General features: G+C 50.0%; 1 protein-coding gene across 3 annotated transcripts in view; it reads left to right on the forward strand.

Moving 5' to 3' along the window:
• Window positions 1-4,448: 4,448 nt before the first annotated feature.
• RGS9 (regulator of G protein signaling 9) overlaps window positions 4,449-26,102 on the forward strand; it is a 68,805-nt gene continuing 47,151 nt past the window's right edge. For all 3 annotated transcript variants that reach the window (XM_059149183.1, XM_059149185.1, XM_059149186.1), the window contains exons 1-7: window positions 4,449-4,672; window positions 14,577-14,673; window positions 18,681-18,731; window positions 20,010-20,116; window positions 20,333-20,384; window positions 20,851-20,909; window positions 22,308-22,384. In XM_059149183.1, the coding sequence (XP_059005166.1) occupies window positions 4,616-4,672; window positions 14,577-14,673; window positions 18,681-18,731; window positions 20,010-20,116; window positions 20,333-20,384; window positions 20,851-20,909; window positions 22,308-22,384 (500 nt within the window). In that variant the 5' untranslated portion in view covers window positions 4,449-4,615. The remainder of the gene's footprint in view (window positions 4,673-14,576; window positions 14,674-18,680; window positions 18,732-20,009; window positions 20,117-20,332; window positions 20,385-20,850; window positions 20,910-22,307; window positions 22,385-26,102) is intronic.

Consider the following 26,102-nt stretch of genomic DNA (forward strand, 5'->3'; position numbering starts at 1 on the left):
CTTATAAAATTGTACACTTCAAATATGGTGCTTTTTGGTGTATGTCAATTACACTTCAATAAAGCAATCTAAAAAAAGTCACACATCCTGTGAGAAATAGAGCAGGGCCCAGAACACACATCTTGTGCCTTGAGGCCTTCATACCTCCCCTCAGCCCCAACGCTATCTTGAAAACCAAAGCCCACGTCAAGTTGTGAAAAATGCCTTTTCTCTTAATGTCATTTTAAAAAAAACCCACAGTTCCAAATTTTCTATAGATATAAATATGAAATAATAACACCCTTCACCAGAAGGTAGCAGACGTCATTCATTAGAGAAAATTCCAGTGGGAGCAGCAGGTCCATAGACAGACAGCAGGGTACCCCACAGAGTGGGGGGGACAGTGGGGACACAGCAAGGCATGGTTTTGTTCCATTTACCTGTTCATGTCTGGTGCTTCCTTGTGAAAGGTATGCTCTCTGAATACAGCCAGACAACGCAATTTAGGATTTAAAAAAAAAGATAGAGGAGGGAGTTTTCATAAGACGGTGCTGTGTGGGGCGCCTGGGTGGCTCAGTGGGTTAAAGCCTCTGCCTTCAGCTCAGGTCATGATCCCAGGGTCCTGGGATTGAGCCCTGAATCGGGCTCTTTGCTCGGCAGGGAGCCTGCTTCCCTTCCTTTCTCTCTGCTTGCCTCTCTGCCTACTTGTGATCTCTGTCAAAAAACCAAAAAAATAAAAAAACACAACCCCCCCCCCAACCCTGTGCTTTGTGATGTACTGTACTTTTGATGACCCCCTAATGGGCCAAGATAATTTCTGAGCAATATTTGCATGAGGAGGAGGCAGGGAACCTTCCAGAAAGGTTCTAAGTCTTCTTTTTCTTTCATACCCCCAGATCGAACTGCCAGGGTCACCAGGTGTGGCCAGCTTCCCGAGGTCTAAAATAGCTTCTTCGTAGAGAAGGTAAAAATTCGGAGAAAAAGGGAGTGTGGGTCTCACCCACATGTCACTTTATTACTCAACCAGAGCTGACCCGTGGGCGCACAGAGAGATTCTGTCCGGTGGCCTGGTATGCTCACTATTGGGAGAAGGAGACCCTCCTCTGGTTTTCCTCCAAAATCCGTTTTCATGAGCTATTGCCTCTCTAGCAGCTGCTAGGAAGAAACATTCATGCATGGAAGGCGTGTGTTTTGTTTTTTTCCCTCTAAATGATTCGGTAGGATTGCATATGTAATATACACTTGTAACAAATTCAAACAAGACAAAATTATATGAAATGCAAACAAGGGGCAGAAAAGAGCAGTGGCCCGGGAAGTCAAATGAGTTCAACGTGATTTCTGTCTGAGTCAGGGAGACATCTGTGCAGGTAGGGGAGGTGCTGTTACTGTTCAAAGTGCTTGGGGACACAAGATAAACTCGGACACAAGATAAACTTGGAGAACGATCCTCTGAGCTTCTGAGTTATCAAAGACATTTAACACGTCACGTTGCTTCTTTATGGTGTACCTACCCTGTGTCCCTCCTACCTCTTGAACCCTTTGCCCACCCCTGTGTGCTCCAGGAGCCTGACCCTAACAGGTGTCTGACCCTAACAGGTGCCTCACCCAGATTCCAGTGCCCCCTTGGCTCCTGGTCACAACTAAGCAATGGGAGGCCCCAGGAGGAGAGCAGGTCAGCGTGTTTATTCCCCTGGCATCCTATCTAGCCATGGCTGTGTCCCTCCAACATGACAGCCCTGTAAGGCAGCTCCTCCACCCAGGCTCCCCCCCCCCCCCAAGAGCCCTTTATATCTGCATAATAGCAGTGGCTTCCATTATTAGTTGATCTCTGGGTGCCTTGACTTCTTTTAGGGTTTCCCTTAACCCTGTGTCCCCTCAAAGGAGACCCTTCGTGAAGTCTCTGCCTGGAAGTGGTCTGCTACATCCATCATGCAGGAATGAGCTGTTGAAGATTCTGTCTCTCTTCCCAGTCTGGGACCTAGGAGCGTGGCTTTCTAAAGCCTGACTTCCTCAGAACTGAGCGAGGTGAGCTGAACTGAGCTGTTGAGCTGGTCAGGGACATTTTACTGGGAGGTGACCTTAGACCTGGGTTTTAAAGGACACTGCCATATGGTTGACCACATCATTGTGCCTGGATGAAGTTTATCCTACAGGGGACAAGGTTCAGGCCCATGTCAATGACATGGAATTCTAGCCAGGGCAACATGACCCATTTAGGGTCTGAATGACACCAAGAAGGAAGTCTTTGATGACAATAGAGACGATGATGATGGAATGCTCACCCACCTGCTCACCCAGCTTTGTACCATGTCCCTCTACCGTGTTGGAAGATAATCCTTACTTTGGGGAGTCAATCTTTTTCTGGAGGTATGGTTTATAGACTGTCATGCTCCAATTCTAAGAGTACAGTTGGATGAGTTTCGACAACCTTACTGTGTTACCACCATACTTATTAAGATATAGAACATTTCTGTCATTTCAGAAAGTTCCTTTACACCCCTCTCCATTTAACCCTTGACCCAAAGTCAACCGTTGTCTGGTTCCTGCCCGTGTCCCTCTAATCAATCTCCCAAGACATTGTGTCCAAAGCATTCCTTGCCACCCCCCTCAAGCGATGCTAATCCTTGCCTCTGCGCCTTTCTTTTGCTGTTGTCTGATGGACCTGTGGCAATCCCTTTTTCCTTTAGGACTCCTCTTCCAGGACGTCTCCCTGATTTTTTCTTCCACTCATGGATAAGGTACTCTTCTACAGAGTTCTGTGTTCTATTGATGGGATCTCCATGATATATACATTCAGTTTATAACACAGTTTTGTTCAAGTATTCTTCTCCCCCATGGAGCTGTGAGCTCCTCAAGACAGGGACTAGGTCATATTCTGCCCTAGCACAATGCGTGGCATGCAATAGTCTGTTGTTTAAATGAGTAGGTGAATTAAATCAGTTCTATTTTTCAGGACGCTGTCACTAAAGTCTTGACACTACATTATGCGTTAAGCCCCTTCGGTCGCAAGAAACAAAGACTCAAGATCCTTGGGAGGATTTGTGGAGATGGCACATGCTCTTGGAAAGGCAGGGAGCCAGGTGAGCTCTGGGGACTTCTTGGTTGGCCTCACAGCCCCTTCTCTGCATTCAGCCTATTTAGTTTCTTTGCTTCTTTTTCCAATGGGCTTCCTCGGCTCAACTTTCATTTCTGTTTTCCTTGTAACGTCATCTTGCACTTGGCCTCAACTTCCTCTGGTTGTGTCTTTACCTCTGTCTGGCTCAAGCTGACATTTCTGAAGGTAATAATCTAGCAAGCTCCTTTAAGTTTTTCAGATCCATAGCATGGCCACAGCCTGAACAGGGAGTGGCTGGCAGTTCTCATCCTCAGCATCCCTGGTCCAGTGAGCTACGGGAGGGTGAGTCCCACCAAAGTAAGGTTGCTTGGTGAGCAGGGTCTGATAGAAGTGAAGGAGGAGACACCGGCACACATTACGGGGTTTCGGCTATCGGATTACTGAGCAAGAGCTCATGTGTTTTTCCTGTTTTTATTCCTGAAAAATTTAAGTTTTCTCCTCCTTGATTGTGGGAAAGCCACTTTTCTCCTTTCTGTTTTGGGTTTATAGAATCAAGGAACGTTGAAGGTGGAAGGAAACTCATAGTTCCTCTGCTCCAGCATATCCCAGTGTGTGTTCTGTGTAAGTCCAAGCCCCAAAGACACTCCATTAAACAAAAAAGTCCTATTTGGATACGGATATTGGTTTGTAGTTCACACTAGGAACATAGTTCCCAGTGGCCTGGTTTGCCTTGTAAGATCGCTGGTCTTCTGCATGAATGGACACCTGTTGGGTCCTGGATTTTCTAAAGCAAAAGGGAGTTGTGGACCCCTCTCAGAGGGGACCAGCCATGAAGCCCTTGAAATTGTTTGCAACCTTGAGTCAGTGTTGTGTTCCTTCCTTTCCTTCTCCCCTTCCCCTCTTTCTTTAACCAACACCTCACCAAGCCACTTTTACAATTTGCTTCCGTAAACACTGCTAAACATTTGTTGCGGACCAAGCACTGTGTTACACATTTCCCCCATTACATGATATAGCAGCCCGTCCGTTGGATAGGACCATCCCGCGTTTCATTTTTACCTTTCAGGTAAGGAAACCAAGGCTTAGAATTTAAGAAACTTGCCCAAGTGGCAGAGCTAGGATGGGAAAGGCCATTTTTCCCCCCACGCTCATTAGTAAGGCCTCTTTGTCTCATTTCTGCATATAACTCACTTCTGGCCCAGGTGAAAAGGCTGCTCTTTGCGACAGATCCTCCCACTCTCCCGGGCCAGACCCACGCGGATCTCACCTGAGGCTCCGCGGGGTCCCGCTGGGACCAGACACCGCCCTCTGGCGGCAGGTGGGCGCCAGCGCAGGTCATGCTAATGAGCCCGCGGCGCGGCACGCTGATTGGCTGGCGCGGATTCCAGCGGCTTTCCCGGGGCGGGGGCCAAGGCAGAGTAAAGGGGCGCCGCCGGCAGCAGCCGCCCCCGCCCCGCGCTCCCGGCCGCCCTCCTCCCCCCGGACGCCAGGGCGTGTGCGGGGCACGCGGGCGCCTTGGCCGGGGGCTTCCTCTCCTGCGCTCCGCTCGGCTTCTGGTGGTGCCTTCATCCAGGGTCCAGGATGACGATCCGACACCAAGGCCAACAGTACAGGCCGAGGATGGCATTTCTGCAGAAGGTGAGCGCGGTCCGGTGCCCTGGGCCCTGGGAGGTGCGCGGGGTCCCAACTCTGGGAACTGTCCGCAGAGATGCTGGCGAGGCGCGGGGCTTGTGGCCGGAGTGGAGGGCATCCCTGTGGTCCGTCGGTGCTGCTTGGTGTTATTAAATGACTTAGTTGCCGTGTGTGTGTGTGTGTGTGTGTGTGTGTGTTAAAGACTACAATGATTAGGTTTCCACGTAACCTGTTTGTAGCGGAGAATCTGAAGCCAGGGGCGATGGTCCACTGGAAGCTGGAAAACAACCTGTTACTCTAGAGAGGAAGGTGCCACAAGGCAGTTCAGCCAAGGCTGTGTCAGATTACAGACAGAATCCTGATATTATCATAAGGTTCCCAGATGTTGCATTGACATTTTTGCTATTTTTCTTATCCCCAGTTGCAGTATTTTTAAGTCGGAGTGTGTGTGGTGTGTACACACGTACCACAAAAATGGTGCGATTTGTAGGATAAAGGGACACCCCGCTCCCAGAGCCCCTAGAGCCCTCATTCAAGTGTGTGTATTTGTGTATCTCGGGTCTGTCTGTGTTGGCAGCAGAAGTCAGAGCCTTTCCCTTCCATTGCAAAGGTTTTCTCAGACCAAGTGGCCAGGCACAGGGTATCTAGCCCGTGGACACTTGGGATGTGGCATGTACCTTGTGGGGTGATGTGTTGGGTTCCGACTGGCTCTTTTTTTTGTTCTGGGCTTTTGAGGTAACCAGCGTCAGAGGAGATGGACAAAGGATTAGGCCCCAGGTCACTTGCCCAGCCTTCACCCCATCTGCAGCCATTTCTTACAGTGCGGTGTCCCCCTTTTCCGGCTTATCTTGTTGAGTAGAATTAGCTGAATGCTTTGTGACAATTAAGAGCCCTGTCTTGAGCCCTTGAAGCTCAGCAGACTGGTGTAGTTGGGGACCAAGTGTCCTGATTTGACCAGGACTTTCAGTGCTAACACCTGGACAGCCCCAGGCACGATGGAGATAGTTGGTTTCACGTGGACCACCTACTTCTAGAAGCTCGTGAACATTCCAGGTGGCTGAGGTGTGAGGGTCATTCAGGAAAAGAATCCTTAGAGCCTGTATTGCAAACTTCTTCCTAAAAGCAGAAGAAACCCCTTAAGGCTGATATCCGAAAGCCATAAATCATCTTCTAGGATCCCCCGGGACTGCCTTTGTCTCCCAGACAGGGCAGCTCTGGCTTGGAGGCTCAGAGAGCAACGGTCTGGAGACATTCTGTTTTCTGAACCTTGACACTCTTTTCCATCATGACTGTTATCTGGTAGATTTTCCTCTCTTTGCTGGGTTTTCTGGCTGGTGTCTTGGTTTCCAGCCTCCCTCCGCAGCCTCCAGCCTGTCCATCTCCACAGTATGCCTCATAAACACATTGGTTTTTCTTTCTTAAGCTAACGGTGATCTCCTCAGCCTAAAACCCTCCGCTGGCTTCCCATGGTCCCAGGATCAAGTACAACCCGCTCAGCCCAGGCATTCGGGATCCTGCTTTGACCTGTCTCTCTTTCCCTCCCACCGACCTGCCCTGCCCTCCAGGGAAACAAAATCAAGCAGCCACAGTGTCAAGGTCCTCCCTACCTTTCTAGGAACTCTGCGCCCTTTCATACCTCAGGCTCCTCTCCTTCTCACCTGCCAACTTCCCCCTCCTCCGCTGTGAAGGCTGGTTCTCCCCCACCCCTGGAGCCGAGCCGAGCCGCTTCCTTCGCTGCCCACAGACTCTGCCCACAGACTCTGCCCACACCCCCAGGACTGCTCTTTCCCTTTGCCTTGTGGGGAGGGACCTGCCTGTCTGTGCACTCTCAGGTCCCCAGTCAGGTCCCAGAGCTCCCCAGAGCCAGTCTTAAGAGCCCTGCCGGGGGGGGGGGGGGGAGGGGGTCCTGCACGCAGAGCCCGCTGACCTAGATGCCTGGGCTTCTGGAGAAGGATCCAGACCAAAGGAACGTGAACATGGTTGCAGTGTCATTGGCCACTCATTCAAGGAATATTTGACGAAATATTCAGTGAATGTTTATAAAGTGGGGGCGGGCACGCGTGACTATCCCAGTCGGTCCACAAAGACGGACATGATCATCACCATTGACAGAGAAGGAAACTGAAGGTCCGAAAGAGGACTTGCCCCAATCACGTAGCCACTAAGAGGTGGAACCGGGAAAAACAGGACTGACCGTCATCTGTCGCCAAAGGCAATGCTATGCTATGAGCTTGGGTGGCTGTGGGAAGGCCTGACTTGGATGCTTGGGGGCCGTGCAGCTGAGAGCGAAGAATAAGTGGGTGTTATCGGCAGAGAGAAAGAAGGATGTTCCAGGCAGAGGGAATGGCATGTGCTCCGTGTGTGTGGGACACGCGGTGGGCCGCTCCCTGTGGCTGCTGTATGTGTGGCCTCCTGTTCCAGGGCTGGCCTGTCCCCTCTGTGATGACCAGATCACCATCCCTGCCAGTACCAGTCACTGCTGTCCTTGAGAAGCACCGTGGCATTGACTCCCATGGTGCCGCATGGAGAAGCCTTCTGTTGGATGCTGTGCTTTCTGGTGTGGCTTCTGGCGTCTGCTTTGGCTTGGGAAGGGAGTGCAGAAACAGAACTATTAGGAGGTGTGGGCCGAGCAGGGTATCTTTTGCTTGTGTCCCTCCTTCATTCACTATGATACATAACTGTGCCCTTATCTGCCTGGGGTGAGGGAATCAGGACGGGTGTCACAAGGGGGCTTGCAACTGAGTTGAGGTACAAGAAATTCGTTTTCTTTGCCAGGAGGATGGGAAGGTGAGCGGCTGTTGGGGCAGATACACAACAGACATGTCGAACCCCACGCTGGTGTGGGAGAGCTATCCAGGGCTGGGAGAGTAGAGTGGGTGATTGTTGGGTGCTAAGGCTGCTAGTTCAGAAGGGCCCAGACCTGGGGGCTTTGGATGTCGTGCTGAGGAGTTGGAGCCTTTCTGTGTTCAGTGAGAAGCCTTTGGATATTTTAAAATGAGTCGGTTTCTGTGCTAGAGGGATGATTCTGGTTCGAGGGTCCGAGTGCTTCTCTGCACTTACAACAGATTGACACCGAGTCCCCATCCTTTGAGTTTCTGATTTACTTACGAGGTATTTAACTTATTAAGTGCCGTAGAGTCCAAGTATTGGTGATTAAAAAAAAAAAAAAAAAAAAGCTTCCAGGGGATTTGACTGAACAGCCGAGCTGAAGGATCCTGGGGACGTTTGCCAACACCTGGAGACATTTCGGGTTGTCATACCTGGAGATGAGGGTGCAGCTGGTATCCAGTGGGGAAAGGCAGGGGTCCTGCTAGCTGTCCCTCAATGCACAGGGCAGCTGGTCCCCCAATGAAGAATGGTCTGGACCCAGATGTCAGTAGTGCTGCCGTGGGGGACCCTGGGTACACGGGGCTGGCGTCGTGCCAGTAGAAAGGCATGTGGCAGGAAGGCAGAGCCTGATGGCCCAGAGGGGAGGGAGGAAGGTCCCATGAGGCAGGATTTAGTGGGCAGGTAAGACACACCTCAGAAGCAAAAGCAGAGCCAGCGGACGTTGGCTGCTGTCGTCGGGGGCCATCTAGAATGCTTCCTGGGCCTCTGACCAAGTGGGAAGGGCAGGCCTTGGGGAAAGACCCCTGAGTACCAGTGAGGGTATGCAGCTCACCAGGGTGTGTGAGATGGCGGCGTGAGGTGGGCGGGGGCGTCACCTGGCCTCTGTGTGGCCGGGTAGGTTAACGGGGACACCTTCCTGTCTGTTAGCAAAACAGCCTGGTGGTTCTGGGCCACTCTGCCCCTCTTTGTACAGAGAAGGCCTGATTAGTTTCATCCCCCTGGGAACCTTCTCCGGCTTGAAGGAAAATTCCAGCCCCAGAGATCTTGCACGGTGACTGACAGCTCCTTAATGTGAGCAGCGGCGTGGGCGTGGACGGTGGGATGTTGGGGCGTCAAAGCCACCGTGTCTGCTCCTCTGGGATGCCGGGGTTCCCTGGCATGCCCCGCAGTCACACCGCAGCACGTTGGCTTCTGAGAGCAGAAATGTGGGGCCCGCACCCCCCATCCTCGCCGCTGTCCCCCAACACGGGGTCCCAGGCGGCCCGGCGCGGCCTGGCTGTGCGGCGTGTGTCTGTGCCTGGAACAAGGTTTGGCTGAATCTGGTCGGGAGTGGGCCTTGACATTTGATGGTGGGGAAGGCCGGCCTCGGCCTCAGCTCCCGGGGACGCCCACGGGACACCAGGGGGAGGTGTGAGAGTTGGCAGCCTTTTGGAGTGGAAAGGCCAGGGCTTCTCGCTGGCTCTCTGGAGAACTTGGAAATGGTTGGGATTCTCTCCTCTCTGCGATGGGTGACGGGTTTTTCTCTTGGGGTGGATGACAGGACACGGTCTACTCTTTTTTTGATGGGCGCCGCCATGACAAAGTACCATGGGCTCTGTGGCTTAAACAACAGAAAGTGATTTCCTCACAGCTCTGGAGCCTAGAAATCCGAGACCAGGGGTCGGTAGGGCTGGTTTCCTCAGAGGCCTCTCTCCTTGGCTCCCGACGGCTGCCTTCTCCTTGTGTCCTCACATGGCCTTGCCGGTGTCCTACTCTGCTCTTCTCAGGAGGACACAGTCATATTGGATCGGGGCCCACCTCATGACCTCATTTTACTTAAATGGCCACTTTGAGACCCTCTCCCCAAATACACTCACACTCTGAGGTACTGGGGGTTAAGTCTTCAGCATACACATTTGGGGGTGGGGAACACAGTTCAGCCCATAACAGAGTCTCTCAGTATCTCCTGGTGTGACCGGGGAGGCCCCTCAGAGGAATTTATGTGAGGAAAGTTCTAAGGAAAATTGATCGGAACCGCACCAGGCTGAACGCCCTCGAAATGTTCCCGAGGGTCATGTGATGCTCTCTCCTCCCACCGGCCCTTCTTTTCTGTGAACAGTGACACACCTGCTGGAGAGAAATGTGACTCCCCTCATTGTGTTTTTAAAATAACTCTCATTATTCCTCCCCTGAAGATGATTTTCAAACTCTTTATAACTAGATTTTTTCCCCCCCCTTAACATGAAGAGAAGGGATCCAATCCGCTGACTTTCTCTTGAAGGAACTCCGATTTCTCACTCTTAAGGCAATTTCTTTTTCTTCTCCAATATCGGGGCCCCCTGTTTCTAGGAAACATGGCTGTTTCATCCAAAAATTTCTTGAACAAATAGGGAATTTCATCTAGCAGCAAAGGGGGAGGAGGAAGGAGAGACCTAAGCCTGCACCTTCGAAAATCAGGCATTTCTTGGAGTAGCCTGTACATCTGCAGAAGGAGTGACTCTCACCACCTGTGGCCCCTCGGTCCTCCGTGTCCAGGAGAAGAGCTGGGCTTGCCCCTTTGCTCCCCCACTCACTGCTGCAGGCTCTAGGCTGACGCAGTGGCCAAGATGCTGCCAGGCCCTGACCTTGCAGAAGGCCAAGAAGGGCAGCTCTGAATGGAGCCGAAAGGGATAGTTTCTGTTCCGGAACAATCTGTGAGCCAAGAATGCGTCTGGGCAGGTGCAACAGGCCCTCAGCCTTGCTCCCCTGCGTGATCCCTTTCCTCCAGTGCAGCTGGATCAGTCTTTGTCTATCATTCTTTTTAAAATTGTATTTTATTGAGTTAAGAACACTTACTGTGAGTATCTACCCTCTTAAATTTTGGAGTGCACAAACCATTCGGCAGAGCTGGTCTCTCCAGCGGCTTTACCTCCCTTAGCTGAAACCTGATGCTTGTTGGTTGGCCACGCCCCATTTCCCTTCCCCCAACCCCTGGCACCACCTTCCCACTCTTGGATTCTGTGAATTTAGAGACCCCACATAAGTGGGATCCTGCAGTCTGTCTGTGACTGGCTTGTCACACTTGGCAAGCTAATATCTCTTCGAGATCCCGATTTCAAGTCTTTTCAATACACACCCAGGAGTGGGATTGCCGGTCATTCTGTTTTTAATTTTTGGAGGAACCTTCGTACCATTTTCCATAGCAGCTGCACCGTCTGGCTTTCCCACCAACAATGCACAAGGGTTCCAAGTTCAAGCTCTTCACTTTTCTGCATAGAGAAGCCCGGGCCGTCTCAGACCATCGCTCCCTTGGAGTACAGCTCCATCCTCACCCTGTGGGAAGATCCCATCCACCCTCTAGACACAGTTTTTGGAGATCTTCTCAGCCATCCTTGTCATCTCTTGAGTCATTTGGGGTTAGCACTTTCCCCTTTATTTGGTGCCTAATTCAGCCCGCCCTCGCGGTCTACTGAGTTGTCTGTGCGTAGCACTGTACTAAGTGCTCTACACGCTTAATCTCGGATAATCTCCGCGACATCCCTCTGATGATAGAGGTACTATTGTGATCTCTGTTTTACAGAGAAATGAGTCTTAGTGACATTTAGGAATTTACCTAACTTCTACATTGAGCAGGGATTTGAACTGGGCTTTTTCTGCACCCAGATCTCTAGCATTTATCTTAGTTAACTTTTTATTTTCATACAAACATCTTCCCAGTCCTCTGTGGACTTGGAGTATGTCTTCTGCCTTGTTGTACTACACCCTCCCTCTACAAAATGCAGTGTACTTAAGGATGCTCAGTAAGTACGTGTTTAATATTTGAACAGTGAGGAGAGCAGATTTTTATTCACACAGGCCTCTAAACACAGCCCCGCATGCAAAGTTCCAAAGATGCATTAATTATACAAAAGCTACTAATATGAATGATTCTAACCATAACCACTAACACGAATCTCTCCTGATAAAGTATGTATCTTTTTTTATTATAAAAGATTTTACTGGAGAGAGAGAGAGTAGGGTGTGGGGAGAAAGGCCGATGGAGAGGGAGAAGCAGACTCCCTGCGGAGCGGGGAACCCAATAACTGGGCTCGATTCCTGGACCCCAGGAGCATGACCCGAGCTGAAGGCAGATGCTTAACCGACTGAGCTACCCAGGTGCTCTGTATCTTTATGAGTCTATAACATATCTGTCCCTGTAAAGCATTTTTACACAAATGCTTAATGAGATTCTAAGAAATTACCAAAGTATGTAAATTACCTGGGCACAGACTATCATGTCCCCATTTTGCAGTAGAGAAAGGGCGTTCGGAGAGGTTCAGTGAAATCCCACCGTGGGCAGAGAAAAGAAGCCCCATGGAGCTGTGAGATTTCTTTTCTCTGTGCGTTTCTTTTCTTTGTACCGCAGCCACGAAGCAACGTCCAAAAGGACTGGTAATTGTAAAGTGTTGCATAGAGCAAGAGGGTGTTATTTTATTTAAAAGCCGTAGAATAATGGTGAGATAACCAAGTTAGTAAATTGAGGGGAAGTGGGTGAATCACTGACCTGTTTCAGTTCGGGTAGCAGCTGGAACGTGGACGGGTTGGGTTGTAGGTGCAGCCCTCCACTGGATTTGGCCAGCTGTAGGCAGGAGAGGGTTTCCGGACAGAGAAGGACGAAAAAGGTTTCCCTCCTATTTGGCCATTCGTGTTCTGTTTCTGCTCCTGCTGTCCCCGGAGCCTGGAATGCTCTGGCCCACCATTTCCCCCACTTTCTGGTGCCCGATTCCTATTCTTTTTTTAAGATTTTTACATTTATTTATTTGACAGACAGAGACCACAAGTAGACAGAGCAGTAGGCAGAGAGAGGGAAGCAGGCTCCCTGCTGAGCAGAGCCCAATGCGGGGCTCCATCCCAGGACCCTGGGATCATGACTTGAGCCAAAGGCAGAGGCTTTCACCCACTGAAGCACCCAGGTGCCCCCCCCAATTCATTTTTTTAAGATTCATTCCAGGAGTCACCACTCCTGACCCTCTCCTGGCGCTGTTGTGTTCTCATGATACCCTGAACTCACCTTCGTCACTGGACCTCCCATGTTGTCCCATAATATCCTGGCACCAGTGAGCTCCTTGGGCTTGGGGACCACATCACCTTATCTTTGGTTTCCCAGAGTAACTGCCTGGTTGTTGAATGACTGACTAACCACGGCAAGCGCACAGCAGGCAGGGAGATGCGTGGTTTCTTCAGGAGTGAGGGGTCCCCTGGGGGAACCGGAAGCTGGAAACCTCGGATATGTGAGGCTTTGTCAGTGCCCGTGATAAACGTTGACAAGAGACTCACCTGGGTTGTCTTTTTTTTTTTTTTTTCAACTGTGCCCACCCATCCAGCTTGTTTGAAAATACCCTTCAGTTGATTTTACTTCCCTTTGATTTTTTTTTCAAGCGGAAAACTATTTTTTATTAATAAAATTCAAAAAAATAAAGAGCATGAGGGCCATCCTTGTGGCTGTCATCCCGCAGTCTCTCTCCCTTGAGAGAGAGACTTCTGGCTCTCTTGGCTTCTCCTCTCTCTCCGAGGCTCATGACTAAGTCCTATCTCTGACCCTTATCTCTTTCACACTTGGGATGTTCATTTCCCATCGCCTGCCAGACGCCGTGGCGAGCTCGGCCAGCATTCCAAAGCAGAATCCTTTGCTTTCAGAAGGTGCTCCTTCTTTGGCACATCTGCCTTTTCTATTCTGGGAACCGGCAGCTCTGATCATGGGAGTGAGAAACTTTGCCACCCTCACTGAACAAGTCAATCATTTATAAGTACAGTTCACTCGAGTTAACTAGGGCTCTGAAGCCGCGCCTTCCTCTCGCCCCTGCCTTTGCCTTCATTTGCATATTAACTCACGCGCCAGCTGCTAATGAAGTACCAGCTCTGTGGCCCTGGCAGTGTCCAGCACCGTGCCCGTGCCTGGGATAATGGCATCGGACCGTGATAGACAGACGACCTGCCCTTGAAGAGCTTACTGTCTAGGAAAAAGGAGACACATAATGTAATGTAAACACTACATACAAAGACACATAAGACCCATCAAGCAATGTAATGCAGAGGCAGATAATTTCCTATGTTAGAGGGGGAGTACTCTTGAAAAAGCAGATCGGGAATCAGGAATGCCAAGAGTGGAGTTCAAGGTTGTTAAGTAGATGGTCAGGGCTGGCCTCCTGCGCATGTTAGCAGAAGAAGGTGGTGAGCGAGTTAGTTACATAGGGAAGGGCAGTCCAGGCCCAGGGAATTGGCAGAGTACAGGCCCTGGAGCAGGAGACTGGGCATGGTCAGGGAGCAGCAAGATGGCCAGGGTGGCCGGATCGGAGGGAGCCAGGTGGGTGGTGGTAGGAAGAGAGTCAGGGAGGAAGGGGTCCCAACCATGTGGACCAGTTGGGGAACTTGGCCATTGCTTCTGAGTGGAATGGCTGCTTCAGGGTTTTGAACAGAGGAATGACATCTTCTAAAATAATTGAAAGAGTCTTTCTGGCTGCTCTCCTGAGAAGGGAGAGAAGTGGCAAGGGGGGAGACAGACCCACCATTGCTTGCTGGGACCGTTGCAGTATCTTCAAATGGACCTCCCCTCTTTTATTCTTCTTGGCAAACTTCCTCATACCTCAGCGTCTCTTCTGTCATGGGCCACTTTTCCCAAGCCTGGGCTGAATCACGCCACTGCCCAACGGTCGCTGCGGGAGCCAGATGCCTGCTCCGGGAATGGCATCCGAGGCCCGTTGTGATCTGGCCCCCAGCTGCTTTTCTTGCTTCCTCGTCCGTCCCTCTCTCGCCCTGGGCACTTGCTCCCGTGTCTTCTCACTTTCTGTCCAGCAAAATCCTCGTTTCCCGTGTCTCCCCTTTTCCTCTGAGCTTGTGCAGAATCTCCAAGTTGGAGCACACTTCTCCAAGCTCCTGCTCCCGGTTGGGAGGTTTGTGTCTGTGAGCCCTACGCCGAACCTGGTTGTGTTGCGATCTCTCAGGGTCCACCCGGGTCACAAGCTCCTGATGGTAAGCTCCCTGCATTCCTCTCAGCATCTCTTGCTCCCTCCGCAGTGCAGAGAGGGGCCTTGCCTGGCTTTTGGAGCAGCTCGGATGAGCTAAAGTTTTCGGTTCCGTTTTGCAGATCGAAGCCCTGGTGAAGGACATGCAGAACCCGGAGACGGGGGTCAGGATGCAGAACCAGAAGGTTCTGGTCACCAGTGTCCCTCACGCCATGACAGGTAATGTATCTGTCCACACGCAGGAGCTGACGATCTATATAGCCCAAGGTCCAAGTGCGGCCCACGGCCAGTGCTTGCGCAGAAAGCTTTATTGGAGCACATTCACATCCCTAAATTTTCTAAAAAATATTTCATTTATTTATTTTTGAGAGAGAGCATGAAAGTGAGCATAAGCAGGGGAGAGGGGCAGAGCGGAGGGACAAGCAGGCTCCCTGTTGAGCAGGGAGCCCAATGCGGGCTCGAGCCCAGGACCCTGGGGGTCATGACCTGAGCTGAAGACAGATGCTTAACTGACTGAGTGACCGAGGTGCCCCATGTCCTTCTTTACATATTGTCTTTGGCTGTTTTTATGCTACAGTGACAGAGTTAAGTACTTGTACGGAGACTGAATTGTGGCCCACAAAACTGAGAATATTTACAGCCTTTTACAGAGGAAATTTGCTGATTCTTGGACCACAGGCTCCTTCTGAGGAAGGGTTCAGAAAGGGAAGGAGAAAAGGAATCCATAGGTCACTTTGTGACGTCATCCCTCCCAGGAGGTCATTTAAGAAGCTTTTGCTGTCACTTGCTGTTTGCCCTGTTTTCATGAAATCAGGTAGTATTTAAAAAAAAAAACACACACACACTCTTTGGCAGAAAAAAATGTGGTCTTTGCTCTACCCTTTCCTGATTCTTTTTGACACCCTTCTTAACCACGCCACGGGGACAGCGCCAGTGTCTCTTTCCTCTGGATGTGGGATAAAGGAGCGTCATGTGAGGCTATCGGCAGAAGGGACTGACCGCAGAATAAGAATGACTTTGGATAAATGTGTTGCATGTGTTTGATGACTTTGGTTTTTCAGTAGAGACTATGTTTCCTACTGAGACCTATTGTCTGCAGAAACAGCTTCTCAAAGCACGAGCTGGGGACTCGCCACCCTGCCCCACTCTTGGTGAACCCTCTCTCTCCCCCTCACCACAGCCTGACTGCCTTTCACTCAAGGTGCTCTGGTCTTGGCAGAGGCAAGCTGGCTAACTGTATTCCCCTGTTTCCCTTTCTGTCTGTTTGGAAGAAGGCGTGTCTCCACCTTTTTTCCCTCGGGTGTGAGCAACAGAAAACCAGCCTGGCTGTTGGGAGCAAAACAGCGGTTGATCGGAACGGGACAGAATAGCTCAGAGAAGGAAAGGAAACTCTGACCAGCTGCCCTGGGGAAAGGCTAGGAACCTGAGTCGCACAGGTGCCCAAAGAGTGGGGATTGACGGGCAGACTTCTCAGGGTGGCTCTGCGTTCCCCCGGCATTTAAGATGTACCTGAGGCGCCCCTGTCCCCACGCCTCTCCACTTCTGGTTGTCATTACTTCCAGCCTGAATTCTCCATGGGATTGGAAAGCCCTCAAGGGGAGATCTGTTGTCCTGCTCACCTGGGTGACTCCCTTGCTCAGCCTAGCTGTTAGGGTGGCGGTTTAATAGAAGGTTCTTGAATGCGTGAGTGTGTGCTGGTCTAGCACCACGCGAGGAGTACTGGCCTCGGAGTCAGTTACCCTGGGGTTGACTTCTTCGGGCGCCTCTTTCAAGCTGTGTAGCCCTTGTCTTAATCATCTCATTTTAAAAGCAGGAATAGCAATCCCTGGGGAAGAGAATAATTGTGGAAATTCTGTGGGATGGTACATGGTCATTCTGCTGATGAGCACGTGGTCAGCAGGCATGGAAGCTTGACCTGTGGCGAGAGCTGGTGACTTCCTACACTGTGTCACTGAATGCTCATAATCAAGTTCAGGGTTGATGGGACCATCTGCTTTTTTGCAGACAGAGTTTCAGCCACTGGTATCCCTCTCACTAAACTAGCACATGGCTGAGCTTGGATGTGACCCCAACAATGTGACCCCAGTGTCCATCCCTGACGCACTGTCTGTGTGCATAAGCTACTTTTTCTCCTTGCACATAGGGCGCGTTTGGCTCCTGGGTTCGGACGAGGCTGCCCACCCACCATGTTTTCTCTTGTTTCTCCTGTGGGTGAATTTCAGGTGCCTTCGCAACAGGGCTCAGGTTGAAGGCTTGGGTCCTGCGTCAGCACTGGTACAAGCAAATTGGGTAATCAGCTCCCAGCTCCTCGGATGGCAGGTGACCCAGGACTTCTGGGGAGGAAGGTAGCTGACGTGGGAGCCTGCCGCACTGTTACACAGAAGACCACGTGATGAGAAGCTGGTGGCCCTGTAATCTTATTTGGTCTATTTTAGGAAGCAGTCAAGTGGATGAGAAAACCCTCAGCTCCTTGGTGGAGAGCACAGATCCATCTGCTGCCTGCCTGGGTCTCTCTGTCTCTCGGTCTGCGTACCTCTGAGCAGCGTTCAAAAAGACCCCGGGGAGAAAGTCTAAGACCCCCAGTCCTAGCTAGGAGTTGATGTAGGATTTTAGATGAAGAATTTTGCTTTAGAACAGCCAACCAGGGTTAAATAAAACTAAGAGCGACAGATGAGAACCCACTGGAAGCAGTAACGGTGGGCATGTGGGCATAGACAGAGGTCATGTTTGGACACTTGTGCCCCAGCACATGGCGGGGGAAGGTAAGAATTGTGGGTTGTCCATCTTTAGCCATGCCCTGGGCAGGTAATTAAGCCCAGAGGGTGTATGAGTGGGTTGTAAGGGCTTTCCCCGGAGGGGCCTGGAAGAAATGCCTCTTTACTACCGCTGAGGAAGGAAGTATTTGAAACAGTCGAGCCACAAGGACACAGGCAGTAGCATGTCAGACCCAGATCCTTCTTCTCTGTATGTTCAGTGGGCCACTTCCCATGCAATCAGGGCCAAGCTTGGCTTTTGTAAAGCAGGCTGAAATTTCTGGAAAATGTGGTCATTGGTGTCTGCAAGATGGCGTCTGAATTGGGGTGCATTGTTCCGAGGGCATCTTGTCTTTCCTTGGAGCTGCTGTTGTACTCCTCCTCCAAGGAGCCTGTTCTGCTTACGGGGCTGCAGGGCCCAGGGTGAGACAGAAGCATACAGTTTCCTTGGGGTCCAGCGACAGTTCTGGATTGTTGGTGGAGCTTGGCTTGCTTGGGTCCTTAGATAAATCTGAATCCTTGATGGACATTGGGAAAGGTATGTGCTGTGCTGAGTGCTGTGAAGTGTGTACACCTGGTGATTCACAGACCTGTACCCCTGGGGCTAATAATACATTATATGTTAATAAAAAAATAAAAAATTAAAAACAAAAAAATCTGAATCCGTGGGGGACGGGGTGGGGGGTGCTCGTTCTCTCCTGACCTCTCCTGGTCTTATCCCTGTCTGTCCCTTCTCCTTTTTCTCCCACACCAGTCTTCACTCTGCATTGTCCCCAGGCCAGCCCGTAAGACTTGTAGAACCCAAGACTACAAGTGGAGTCCACACCCCCTTGTCTGAAGTTATAAATCAGCCCACAGAGTGTTACCAAATACGTCCCATTCTCCTGCTTTGATCAGAGTACCTTTACAATGATCTGAGAGACCAGGTCTAAATTTAGTATTTTTGGACTCTTTGGGAGTCTGCCTTTGGAATTTGGGAGCCTGGGCAAACCATCCCCTCACTCTTAGCTCGTTCCCACTTTCCCTCCCATCTCTTGCTCTGATTTACCTTCACGTGGCCAGGCTCCACCTGGGGGTCCCCACAGACAGCATGCCCTGGGTCCGGTTTTTTCCCAGTGTTAAGACGTGGGCTGTTTGCTTCCTATCTGATGACTGTTAGTCCATGCACAAATTGCTGTAAAGTAAGAAAATAAGTACTACCGAGAGGTAAATGTCTCAGGTGTATGGGAGACGTTCAACTGGAAATCTGGCTGGAGTCAGATCCTGAATGACCCTGAATCATGGGCTGCGGGATTTGGAGTCAACATCGTGGGAGGGGTGGGGGAGGGGAGCCCCTGAAAGTTTGGAGCAGAAGAGGGACGAGATCCCAGCTGAGCCCAGTGGAGACCAGTCAGGCAACAGCATGGAGGAGGGAGTGGAGGTCGATGATTTGCTTGGAAGCTCTGACAGTGGCCAAATACTTCTGGCTTGCAGGAAGTGACGTTCTCCAATGGATAGCCCAGCGGCTTTGGATCTCCAATCTGGGTGAGTGATTGTCCAGCACCCCGGCAACAAGGACGGCTATGTGTGCTCAAAGAATCCCTGGAGGGTGGAGACTACAGGGAGGCTTAACCTTTGTCTCTGAGGAGTTGACATCAGAAGACAAGGAATTTACATGCAAAACAGCCCAAATCAAAAGTGAAGGCGTGATTAATAGGGGGAAAATAATTGTTTCGTACAAAATATTGAGCGCACATGAATAATGGATAATTGGGGAAGCATCAGCCAAGACAGAATTCTTGGAGGGAGTGATGCCCACAGACAGCTGGTTTTGAAAGAAGGGGTGCTTGTGAATTGTGGAGGGGAGCCCCGAGCAGTGGTGTAGAAATGGAATAAATGAGACAGGGAGTGGGAATGAGGAGAACTTGGGAGAAATGGCTTCAGCTAGGTGTGGAGAGCCATGGAGAGATAGGGATCTAGTAGGCATGTCTACAGATTCCAGGCTTTTAAAAAAAAGATTTATTTATTTGAGGGAAAGAGAGAGAGAGAAAGAAAGAGCTTGTGCAGGGAGAGGCCAGATGGAGAGGGAGAATCCCAAGCAGTTTCAGTGCTGAGCCTGACTCAAGCTCGATCCCAGGACCCCAAGATCACAACCTGAGCCAAAAGATTCGGATGCTTAGCCAATGGAGCCATCCAGGCACCCCTGAAAATTCCAAGTTTTATCTGGGAGACAAGTAATAGGAAGCCATGGGGGATTTTTGAGCATAGCAGTATGCATTATAACCCTGATGCAAATCCAGAAGCAAAACTTTTCCAAACATAGTGGAGGTTGTTGGGAATTAAAGTAAGATGTGGAAGAGTGGGATCTGGACCCGGGATGCAAGCAGGATTGAGCTTGGGGTAGAAGTTGACAATAAACATGGCCTTCTCTTTCCTTTTCTCTTTGAGTGAGGAACTTTTGGTCGGTCAGAGACATTCTCTCCCTGCTGCTGGGGACTTCTCCAGACCCAGAGGCCCAAGCAAGCTTCTCTAACATCTGCAGGGAACCACCTGTGGTACCCATTAACATTTGGGTTCATTGGCTCTCCCTGGACCTGGGAGTTGTCATTCTCAGGCATCGGGTTGGGGAATCTTACTATTACCACGCTCCCCAGCTTGGCCATAGCCAAGTTCAGGAACTGCTGCCCTCACTTCTTGGATGAAGTGCTATTAGCACGGGGGCACCTCTTCTGGAGTGTGCGGTGCTTTGTGGGAGTCGGGAAATGAGCTGCTTCTGCCTTCGGTGTCCGCTCTTGACTTCCATGTCTTACTGTTTCTTCTCAGAGGCACAGAACTTGGGCAACTTTATTGTCAAGTATGGCTACATTTACCCCCTGCAAGATCCCAGGAATCTCGTTCTCAAGCCTGACAACAGCCTCTACCGATTTCAGGTAGGTCTTGGCCTTGACCTTGGTGTTCATATGGGATTAATCTTATCTGAGAAGGTAATTATGTGGCTTCATATCCTCCCCAGATCAGAACTTTCAGTACTTTAGAAATGGTGGGGGGGTGGTCTAAGGTAGTTACCTCTTGAGCCACAGGTCTGGGGGCCCAGGAAGACAGTCACAGCCCAGTGTTTAAGCATGATTTCCTGGTTTCTTTTGTAGACGCCGTATTTCTGGCCCACCCAGCAGTGGCCGGCTGAAGATACAGACTATGGTAACTCCCCCCACCTTGCTTTTGGTAGTGCTTAACACATTGCTTATTTACTTGCCACATTTTGGTGACATTTGTCTTGCTGTCGTCACAAACTTTATGTCAGTTCACATCTGCTTTGGGAGTGTTCCCAGAGAAGGGAGCCGGGGTCTGCTGAGACCTTCTCCCACCAAGCCAAGCACAGCAGGCTCATGCATGGAAAGGCTGCAGAGGCAGTTTTAAAACATGATGATGGGGGCGCCTGGGTGGCTCAGTGGCCTCTGCCTTCGGCTCAGGTCATGATCCCAGGGTCATGGGATCGAGCCCCGCATCGGGCTCTCTGCTCAGCGGGTAGCCTGCTTCCTCATCTCTCTCTGCCTGCTTCTCTGCCTACTTGTGATCTCTGTCTGTCAAATAAATAAATAAAATCTTTAAAAAAAAATAAATAAAACATGATGATGATGGAAAATATCTTTGCTTTTTTCCCCAGCCATCTATCTGGCCAAGCGAAATATAAAGAAGAAAGGGATTTTAGAAGAATATGAAAAGGTACAGAGATGCTTTCAAGTACAAGTTATTATAATTGGAATAAAGTCTTGAGCTGTTTTATTTCTGCTTCTCCCTTTGCTACATCATATGTACCTCATCATCCATCCCTCCATCCATTATCTAGCCATCTGTCCATGCATCCACCATCCATCCTTTATCCATCATCCATCCATCCATCCATCCGTGCATCCATCCGTGAATCCATCCATCCATCCATCCATCCAACCATCCAACCATCCATCCATCCATCCATCCATCCATCCATGCATGCATGCATCCATCCATCCATCCATCCGTGCATCCATCCATCCATCCATCCAACCATCCAACCATCCATCCATCCATCCATCCATCCATCCATCCATCCATCCATCCGTGCATCCATCCATCCATCCATCCATCCATCCATCCGTGCATCCATCCATCCAACCATCCATCCATCCAACCATCCATCCATCCATCCATCCATCTATCCATCCATCCACCCATCTGTGCATCCATCCATCCATCCACGATCTACCCAACCATCCATCCACCATCCATCTACCCTTCATCCATCATCTGTCCATCCATCCACTATCTATCTATCCACCATCCATCCATCCACTTTTTAACCCAACCATCATCCACCATCCACCCATCCATCCATCCACCCTTTATCCATCATCCATCCATCCATCCATCCATCATCCATCCACCATTCATCCATCCATCTGTTTAGAAGTAAATTCCTCCGGTCAAACTTCAGTTTCTCCTGCTGTGATTTAAGCTCTTGCCTCAGTGGCTACTGGACACACAATAGCTATTATCTTCCTTTTGCTGTTCTACAACAATGAGACAATTAATATGCTTGATAATGGATATTATGTGATGAACAGATTTGAACTAGAGTTTGTGATGGGAAAACAATAGTGTAATTTTGTTTTAGGCCAGATGAGTCAGATTTCTCAAAGAACATACCCTCACCCTCAAAAGGCTAGACTTCCAGGCAGACAGCAACAATCTTGCTGTGTTTTTATTCTTTACAAACATATTTTTGGAAAAGCCAGCATCAAGCCAATGTTAGGACTTGTCTTTGTGCATCTTTGTGATGCTCTGTCATTGAATATTGAGTTTCTGCATTTTCTCCCACTTTCTCCTCTTCTTCCTAATCATATTTGGGATATAGTTATTTAAAAAAAAAATCAAAGCCAGGTTGTGGCTTTTGTTGTAAAGGTTTTTTGAGAATTTGGTGCTACCCTTTGAATGAATGTCTTTGCAAAGCTGGGATGGGAGATCATTTGGTTGAGGCTAGGTAGCTGCAGGGCCAGAGGCATGCCCTCATTGACTTAGAGCTTTCTGCCTTCTGCACACCGGTATGTCACGGGGCTTAGTGTTCTTTTTGTTTTCCATTTCTAGGAAAATTACAATTTCTTGAACAAAAAAATTAACTACAAATGGGACTTTGTCATTATGCAGGCCAAAGAGCAGTACAGGTAAGTGGAAGAAAACGTTTGTCTACTGGCTGTCTTTCCTTCTTCCCTTCTTTCTTTGTTTCTTTTTATTAAACCTTTCTTGGGCACTTATGTGTCCGGCAGTGGGCTGGGCCTGGGGAATATAAAGGCACAGTCTGGGGTCAGGTGGATGGGCAAATAGGCTGTGGCACTACACAGAGGTGAGGGCCTCGCACAGGAGTTTCCAAAAGGAGCTTCAGGAAGGATATTGAACCTGGAAGCTGTATAGATGTTTTCCAAGAATGGTGGTGGTGGAGGGAGAGGAAGGTGAGGTGTGAGGAGGATCTTCTAAGCAGACAGAACCAGAGTCTGGAGTCAGAAGATCACCTGCTTGATGCAGTTGAATAGTGTAGCTAGAGCAGGGAGCAGGGAGCCTGGGACTGAAGGGGTGAGACCCGAGATGTCAACCGGAGCAGGTCGTTAGTGGGTTTTGTGCTAAGGGCCCTGAGGAGCCATAAAAAGCTTAAGTGGGTTCGTGTGGTAGAACCACCCACTGCTGCTCTCATTTGCCTGCTGTCCACTTCAGAACTAGAGCCGGAAGTCCCTGGAAGGCTCTGCCTTGTCTCGGAGAGCCATGTGTACATGTTGGAGAGAATGAATCAGTCAGAATGAGGTCAGACTGTTGTAACAAACAGCCCCGAGGTCCTGGGAGCACAAAACCACAGGTTCATTTCTTGCTTGCGTTACATGTCCAGTTGGGTTAGCGGGGGCCCCGACGTGCCTTGTGCCCACTCCAGAAGCCATGCTGAAGGAACAGCACCATCCAGGCTTTGCCTTTTGTTGGAACAGAGGGAAACAAAGCCTGTGCCGGTCACAAGTGATGCATGTCACTTCTGTTCACAATGCATTAGCCAGAGCAGCTCCTCATATGATTGTGACCAACTTCAAAGGTATTTGGGTAGGGATGTATGATCCTACTGTGTGCCTGTGACATAGGGGAGTCAGAATACCAGGAGACCGATACCAGATAGTACCAAAAAGGGTAAGTCTGGAGGGCCCAGCCACTCACTCTGGCAGGTCCAGTTTCTGAAGGGTCTGCCTTTGCTGGTGCATAGTTAGGCTGGACAGCAGGCTATCATCAAGTGGCCTTAGGATCAGAGTATTAGGGATTGTGAGGGCTCTCTAGAGAATAAGATATATATGTATATATGTATATTGAGAGATTTATGATAAGGCATTGGCTCACACAATTTCACAGGCTGAGAAGTCACAAGACCTGCATTTGGCAGGCTGGGGACCCAGGAGTCAATGTTTTAGTTGAGTCCGAAGGCAGGAAGACTGATGTCCCAGCTCAAGGCCATCGGGCAGGAGGAGTTCCTTGTCATTTAGGGAAGCAACATCCCCTTTGTTCCACTCAGGTCTTCAACTTAAAATACTTTTGTCTGAAAACACCCTCCGGGATACACCCAGAATAATATTTGGCCAAATATCTAGGCGCCCCATGACGCAGTCAAGTTGACCAATAAAATTAGCCATCACAAGAAGTGAGCACTGTTATGCAGGAGAGCCAGTTTGGGAAACACAAAATTTCTAATTGCAGATGGTTTTATTGCCTCCAAGGGGAAATATCTGCTCTGAGCCTTGAGATTCAGGTAGAGGAGCATTACTCAGAGATCTGGCTTGGGCCTTTCACCATTGACATGTTTCTGCCCGGCTATGTCAGAGACAGAGCAGCTGCGGGGAATGCTCTAACTTCCCATCACATGTATTTGTTCATAAGGCTTCATTTGGCGAGCTCTGCTTATGGTCTCCAGTTTGGAGTTTCTACTGTGTTCCACACTGAAATGGAACCTCCTCCTCCTCCTCCGGCTCTCTGCTCTTAGCAGGAAGGATAGCCCAGTGATCCCCAGGACCGCAGATTCTGACATAGACTTTTCAGGACACGCTAGCTGCCTGTGCAGTTCAGGGCTATTTTCAGTGGCTTTCACATGCCCCACTACTTGGGCTTTGGCCTCAGCCTAGATAAAGCTCCACGCTGCACATGTCATAGGACATCCTCCCCTCCATCCCTTCCAGATACCTTGGGATGAGAAATTTATAAAAGGTTCTCACCTTCTGAGATACTGGCTTTTCCCCACTGATTCTATTGCTTGACTCAAAGGCTGCCTCCGATTTCAGATTTTGTGTCTGCAGTGGCTAATTTTGTGTGTCAACTTGTCTAGGCCACAGTGCCTAGATAAGTGGCTCACTACCAGTCCAAGATGACATTGTAAAGTTATTTTTAAAAAATTTTTGATATTTAAGGAATCTCTATGCCCAGTGTGGGGCTCAAACTCACAACCCCGAGATCAAATCTCATGCCCCACAGACTGATCTAGCCAGGTGCCCTGTAAAGGTATTTTTTAGATGAGATTAACATTTAAGTCAGTAGTCTTTGAGTAAAATAGATTACTTCCATTGTGTGGGTGGGCCTTGTATAATCAGTTGAAGGCCTTAAGAATAAAGACAGGTTTTCTGAGGCAGGAGTTCTGCTTCTAGGTTGCCTTTGGACTCAGATTGCAACATCAACCTTTCCCTGGGTCTCCCTGGCATGTCCTGCAGAATTTGGACTTGCCAGCCACCTCAATTGTGTGTTATTCCTTAAAATAAATAAATTGTGCCTCTGTCTATCTATCTATCTATCTAATCTCCTACTGTTTCTGTTTCTCTGCAGAGCCCTGATTAATACAAACAGAGGGTCTTAGCACAAAACTGGGTTGGCTCACGAGGCAGCCGTTTTGTCATCCTAATCCTCTCCACACACACCTCTTTTCTGAACCCCAGACTCCCTATCTAGCTACTTAACATTGCATGTTGATGTCACATCTCTAACTCACTTGTTTGTATTTGAATGTTTCTCTCCCCCCTACCCCAAACCTCTACCTCTAGTGTTACCCACACCCGTGCAAGGGACCCCATTTTCTTCCCACCCCCAAACCCCCATGCCCAGTATCTAGTCATCCAGTCCTGTGGGCCACCTCTGGCAAAACTCTTTCCACCCTACCTGCCCTCTTCCATCAGCCCGCACCTCCCTGCCCCGGGACACCACACACCGAGTGCCGTAAACAACAGACATTTCTTTTCTCATGGTTTGGGAGGTTGCGAAGTCCCAGCTCAAGGTTATGGCAGGGCTTAGTTTCCGGCGAGGACTCTTTCTGGCTTTCAGATGGCCGCCTTCTTGTGTCCTCACAGCAGGAGAGGGAGAGAGAGGGAGTGTCTCCTGTTATACCCATCACAGAAGCAATGCCAGGAGGGACCATTGTTGTCAGTTAGCCACTCGCTCTATGTCCAAGTCCCTCTGCCGTGGTAGAGACGGCACGGTGCCTCAGGCCATCTGTGTCCTACCCTCCTGAGGCTGCAGGGTCATTAACCTGGTGGAAAATGCAGTTAGGCTGGCAAAGGGAAGTGGAAATGACAGTGTTCATATTTAATTTCCAGAGGAGGTTAGCACAACAGCCCGCCCGAATGGCACTCTCCTTCCGTCTGGCTCTCTAGATGCGATGATGGTATTCACCGTCTGTGAGCGGGCACATAAATCTGCTGTCCCTGTCTCGGGGAGGGCACATGCATCATCCCACGTTGCCCGGGCAAACAAGCATCCGCGTGTGAGTGCAGGTCGCCGTGGAAATGGTGCTGAATGAGACCCACGGCGCGATTGTTCATGTGGCCTGGGCTTCCGTGGGAGGGAGGCGCGGCATTGTTTCCTCTCCGTCGTGGGCAA

Source organism: Mustela lutreola, chromosome 15, assembly GCF_030435805.1.
Source record: "Mustela lutreola isolate mMusLut2 chromosome 15, mMusLut2.pri, whole genome shotgun sequence".
NCBI classification, from domain to species: domain Eukaryota; kingdom Metazoa; phylum Chordata; class Mammalia; order Carnivora; family Mustelidae; genus Mustela; species Mustela lutreola.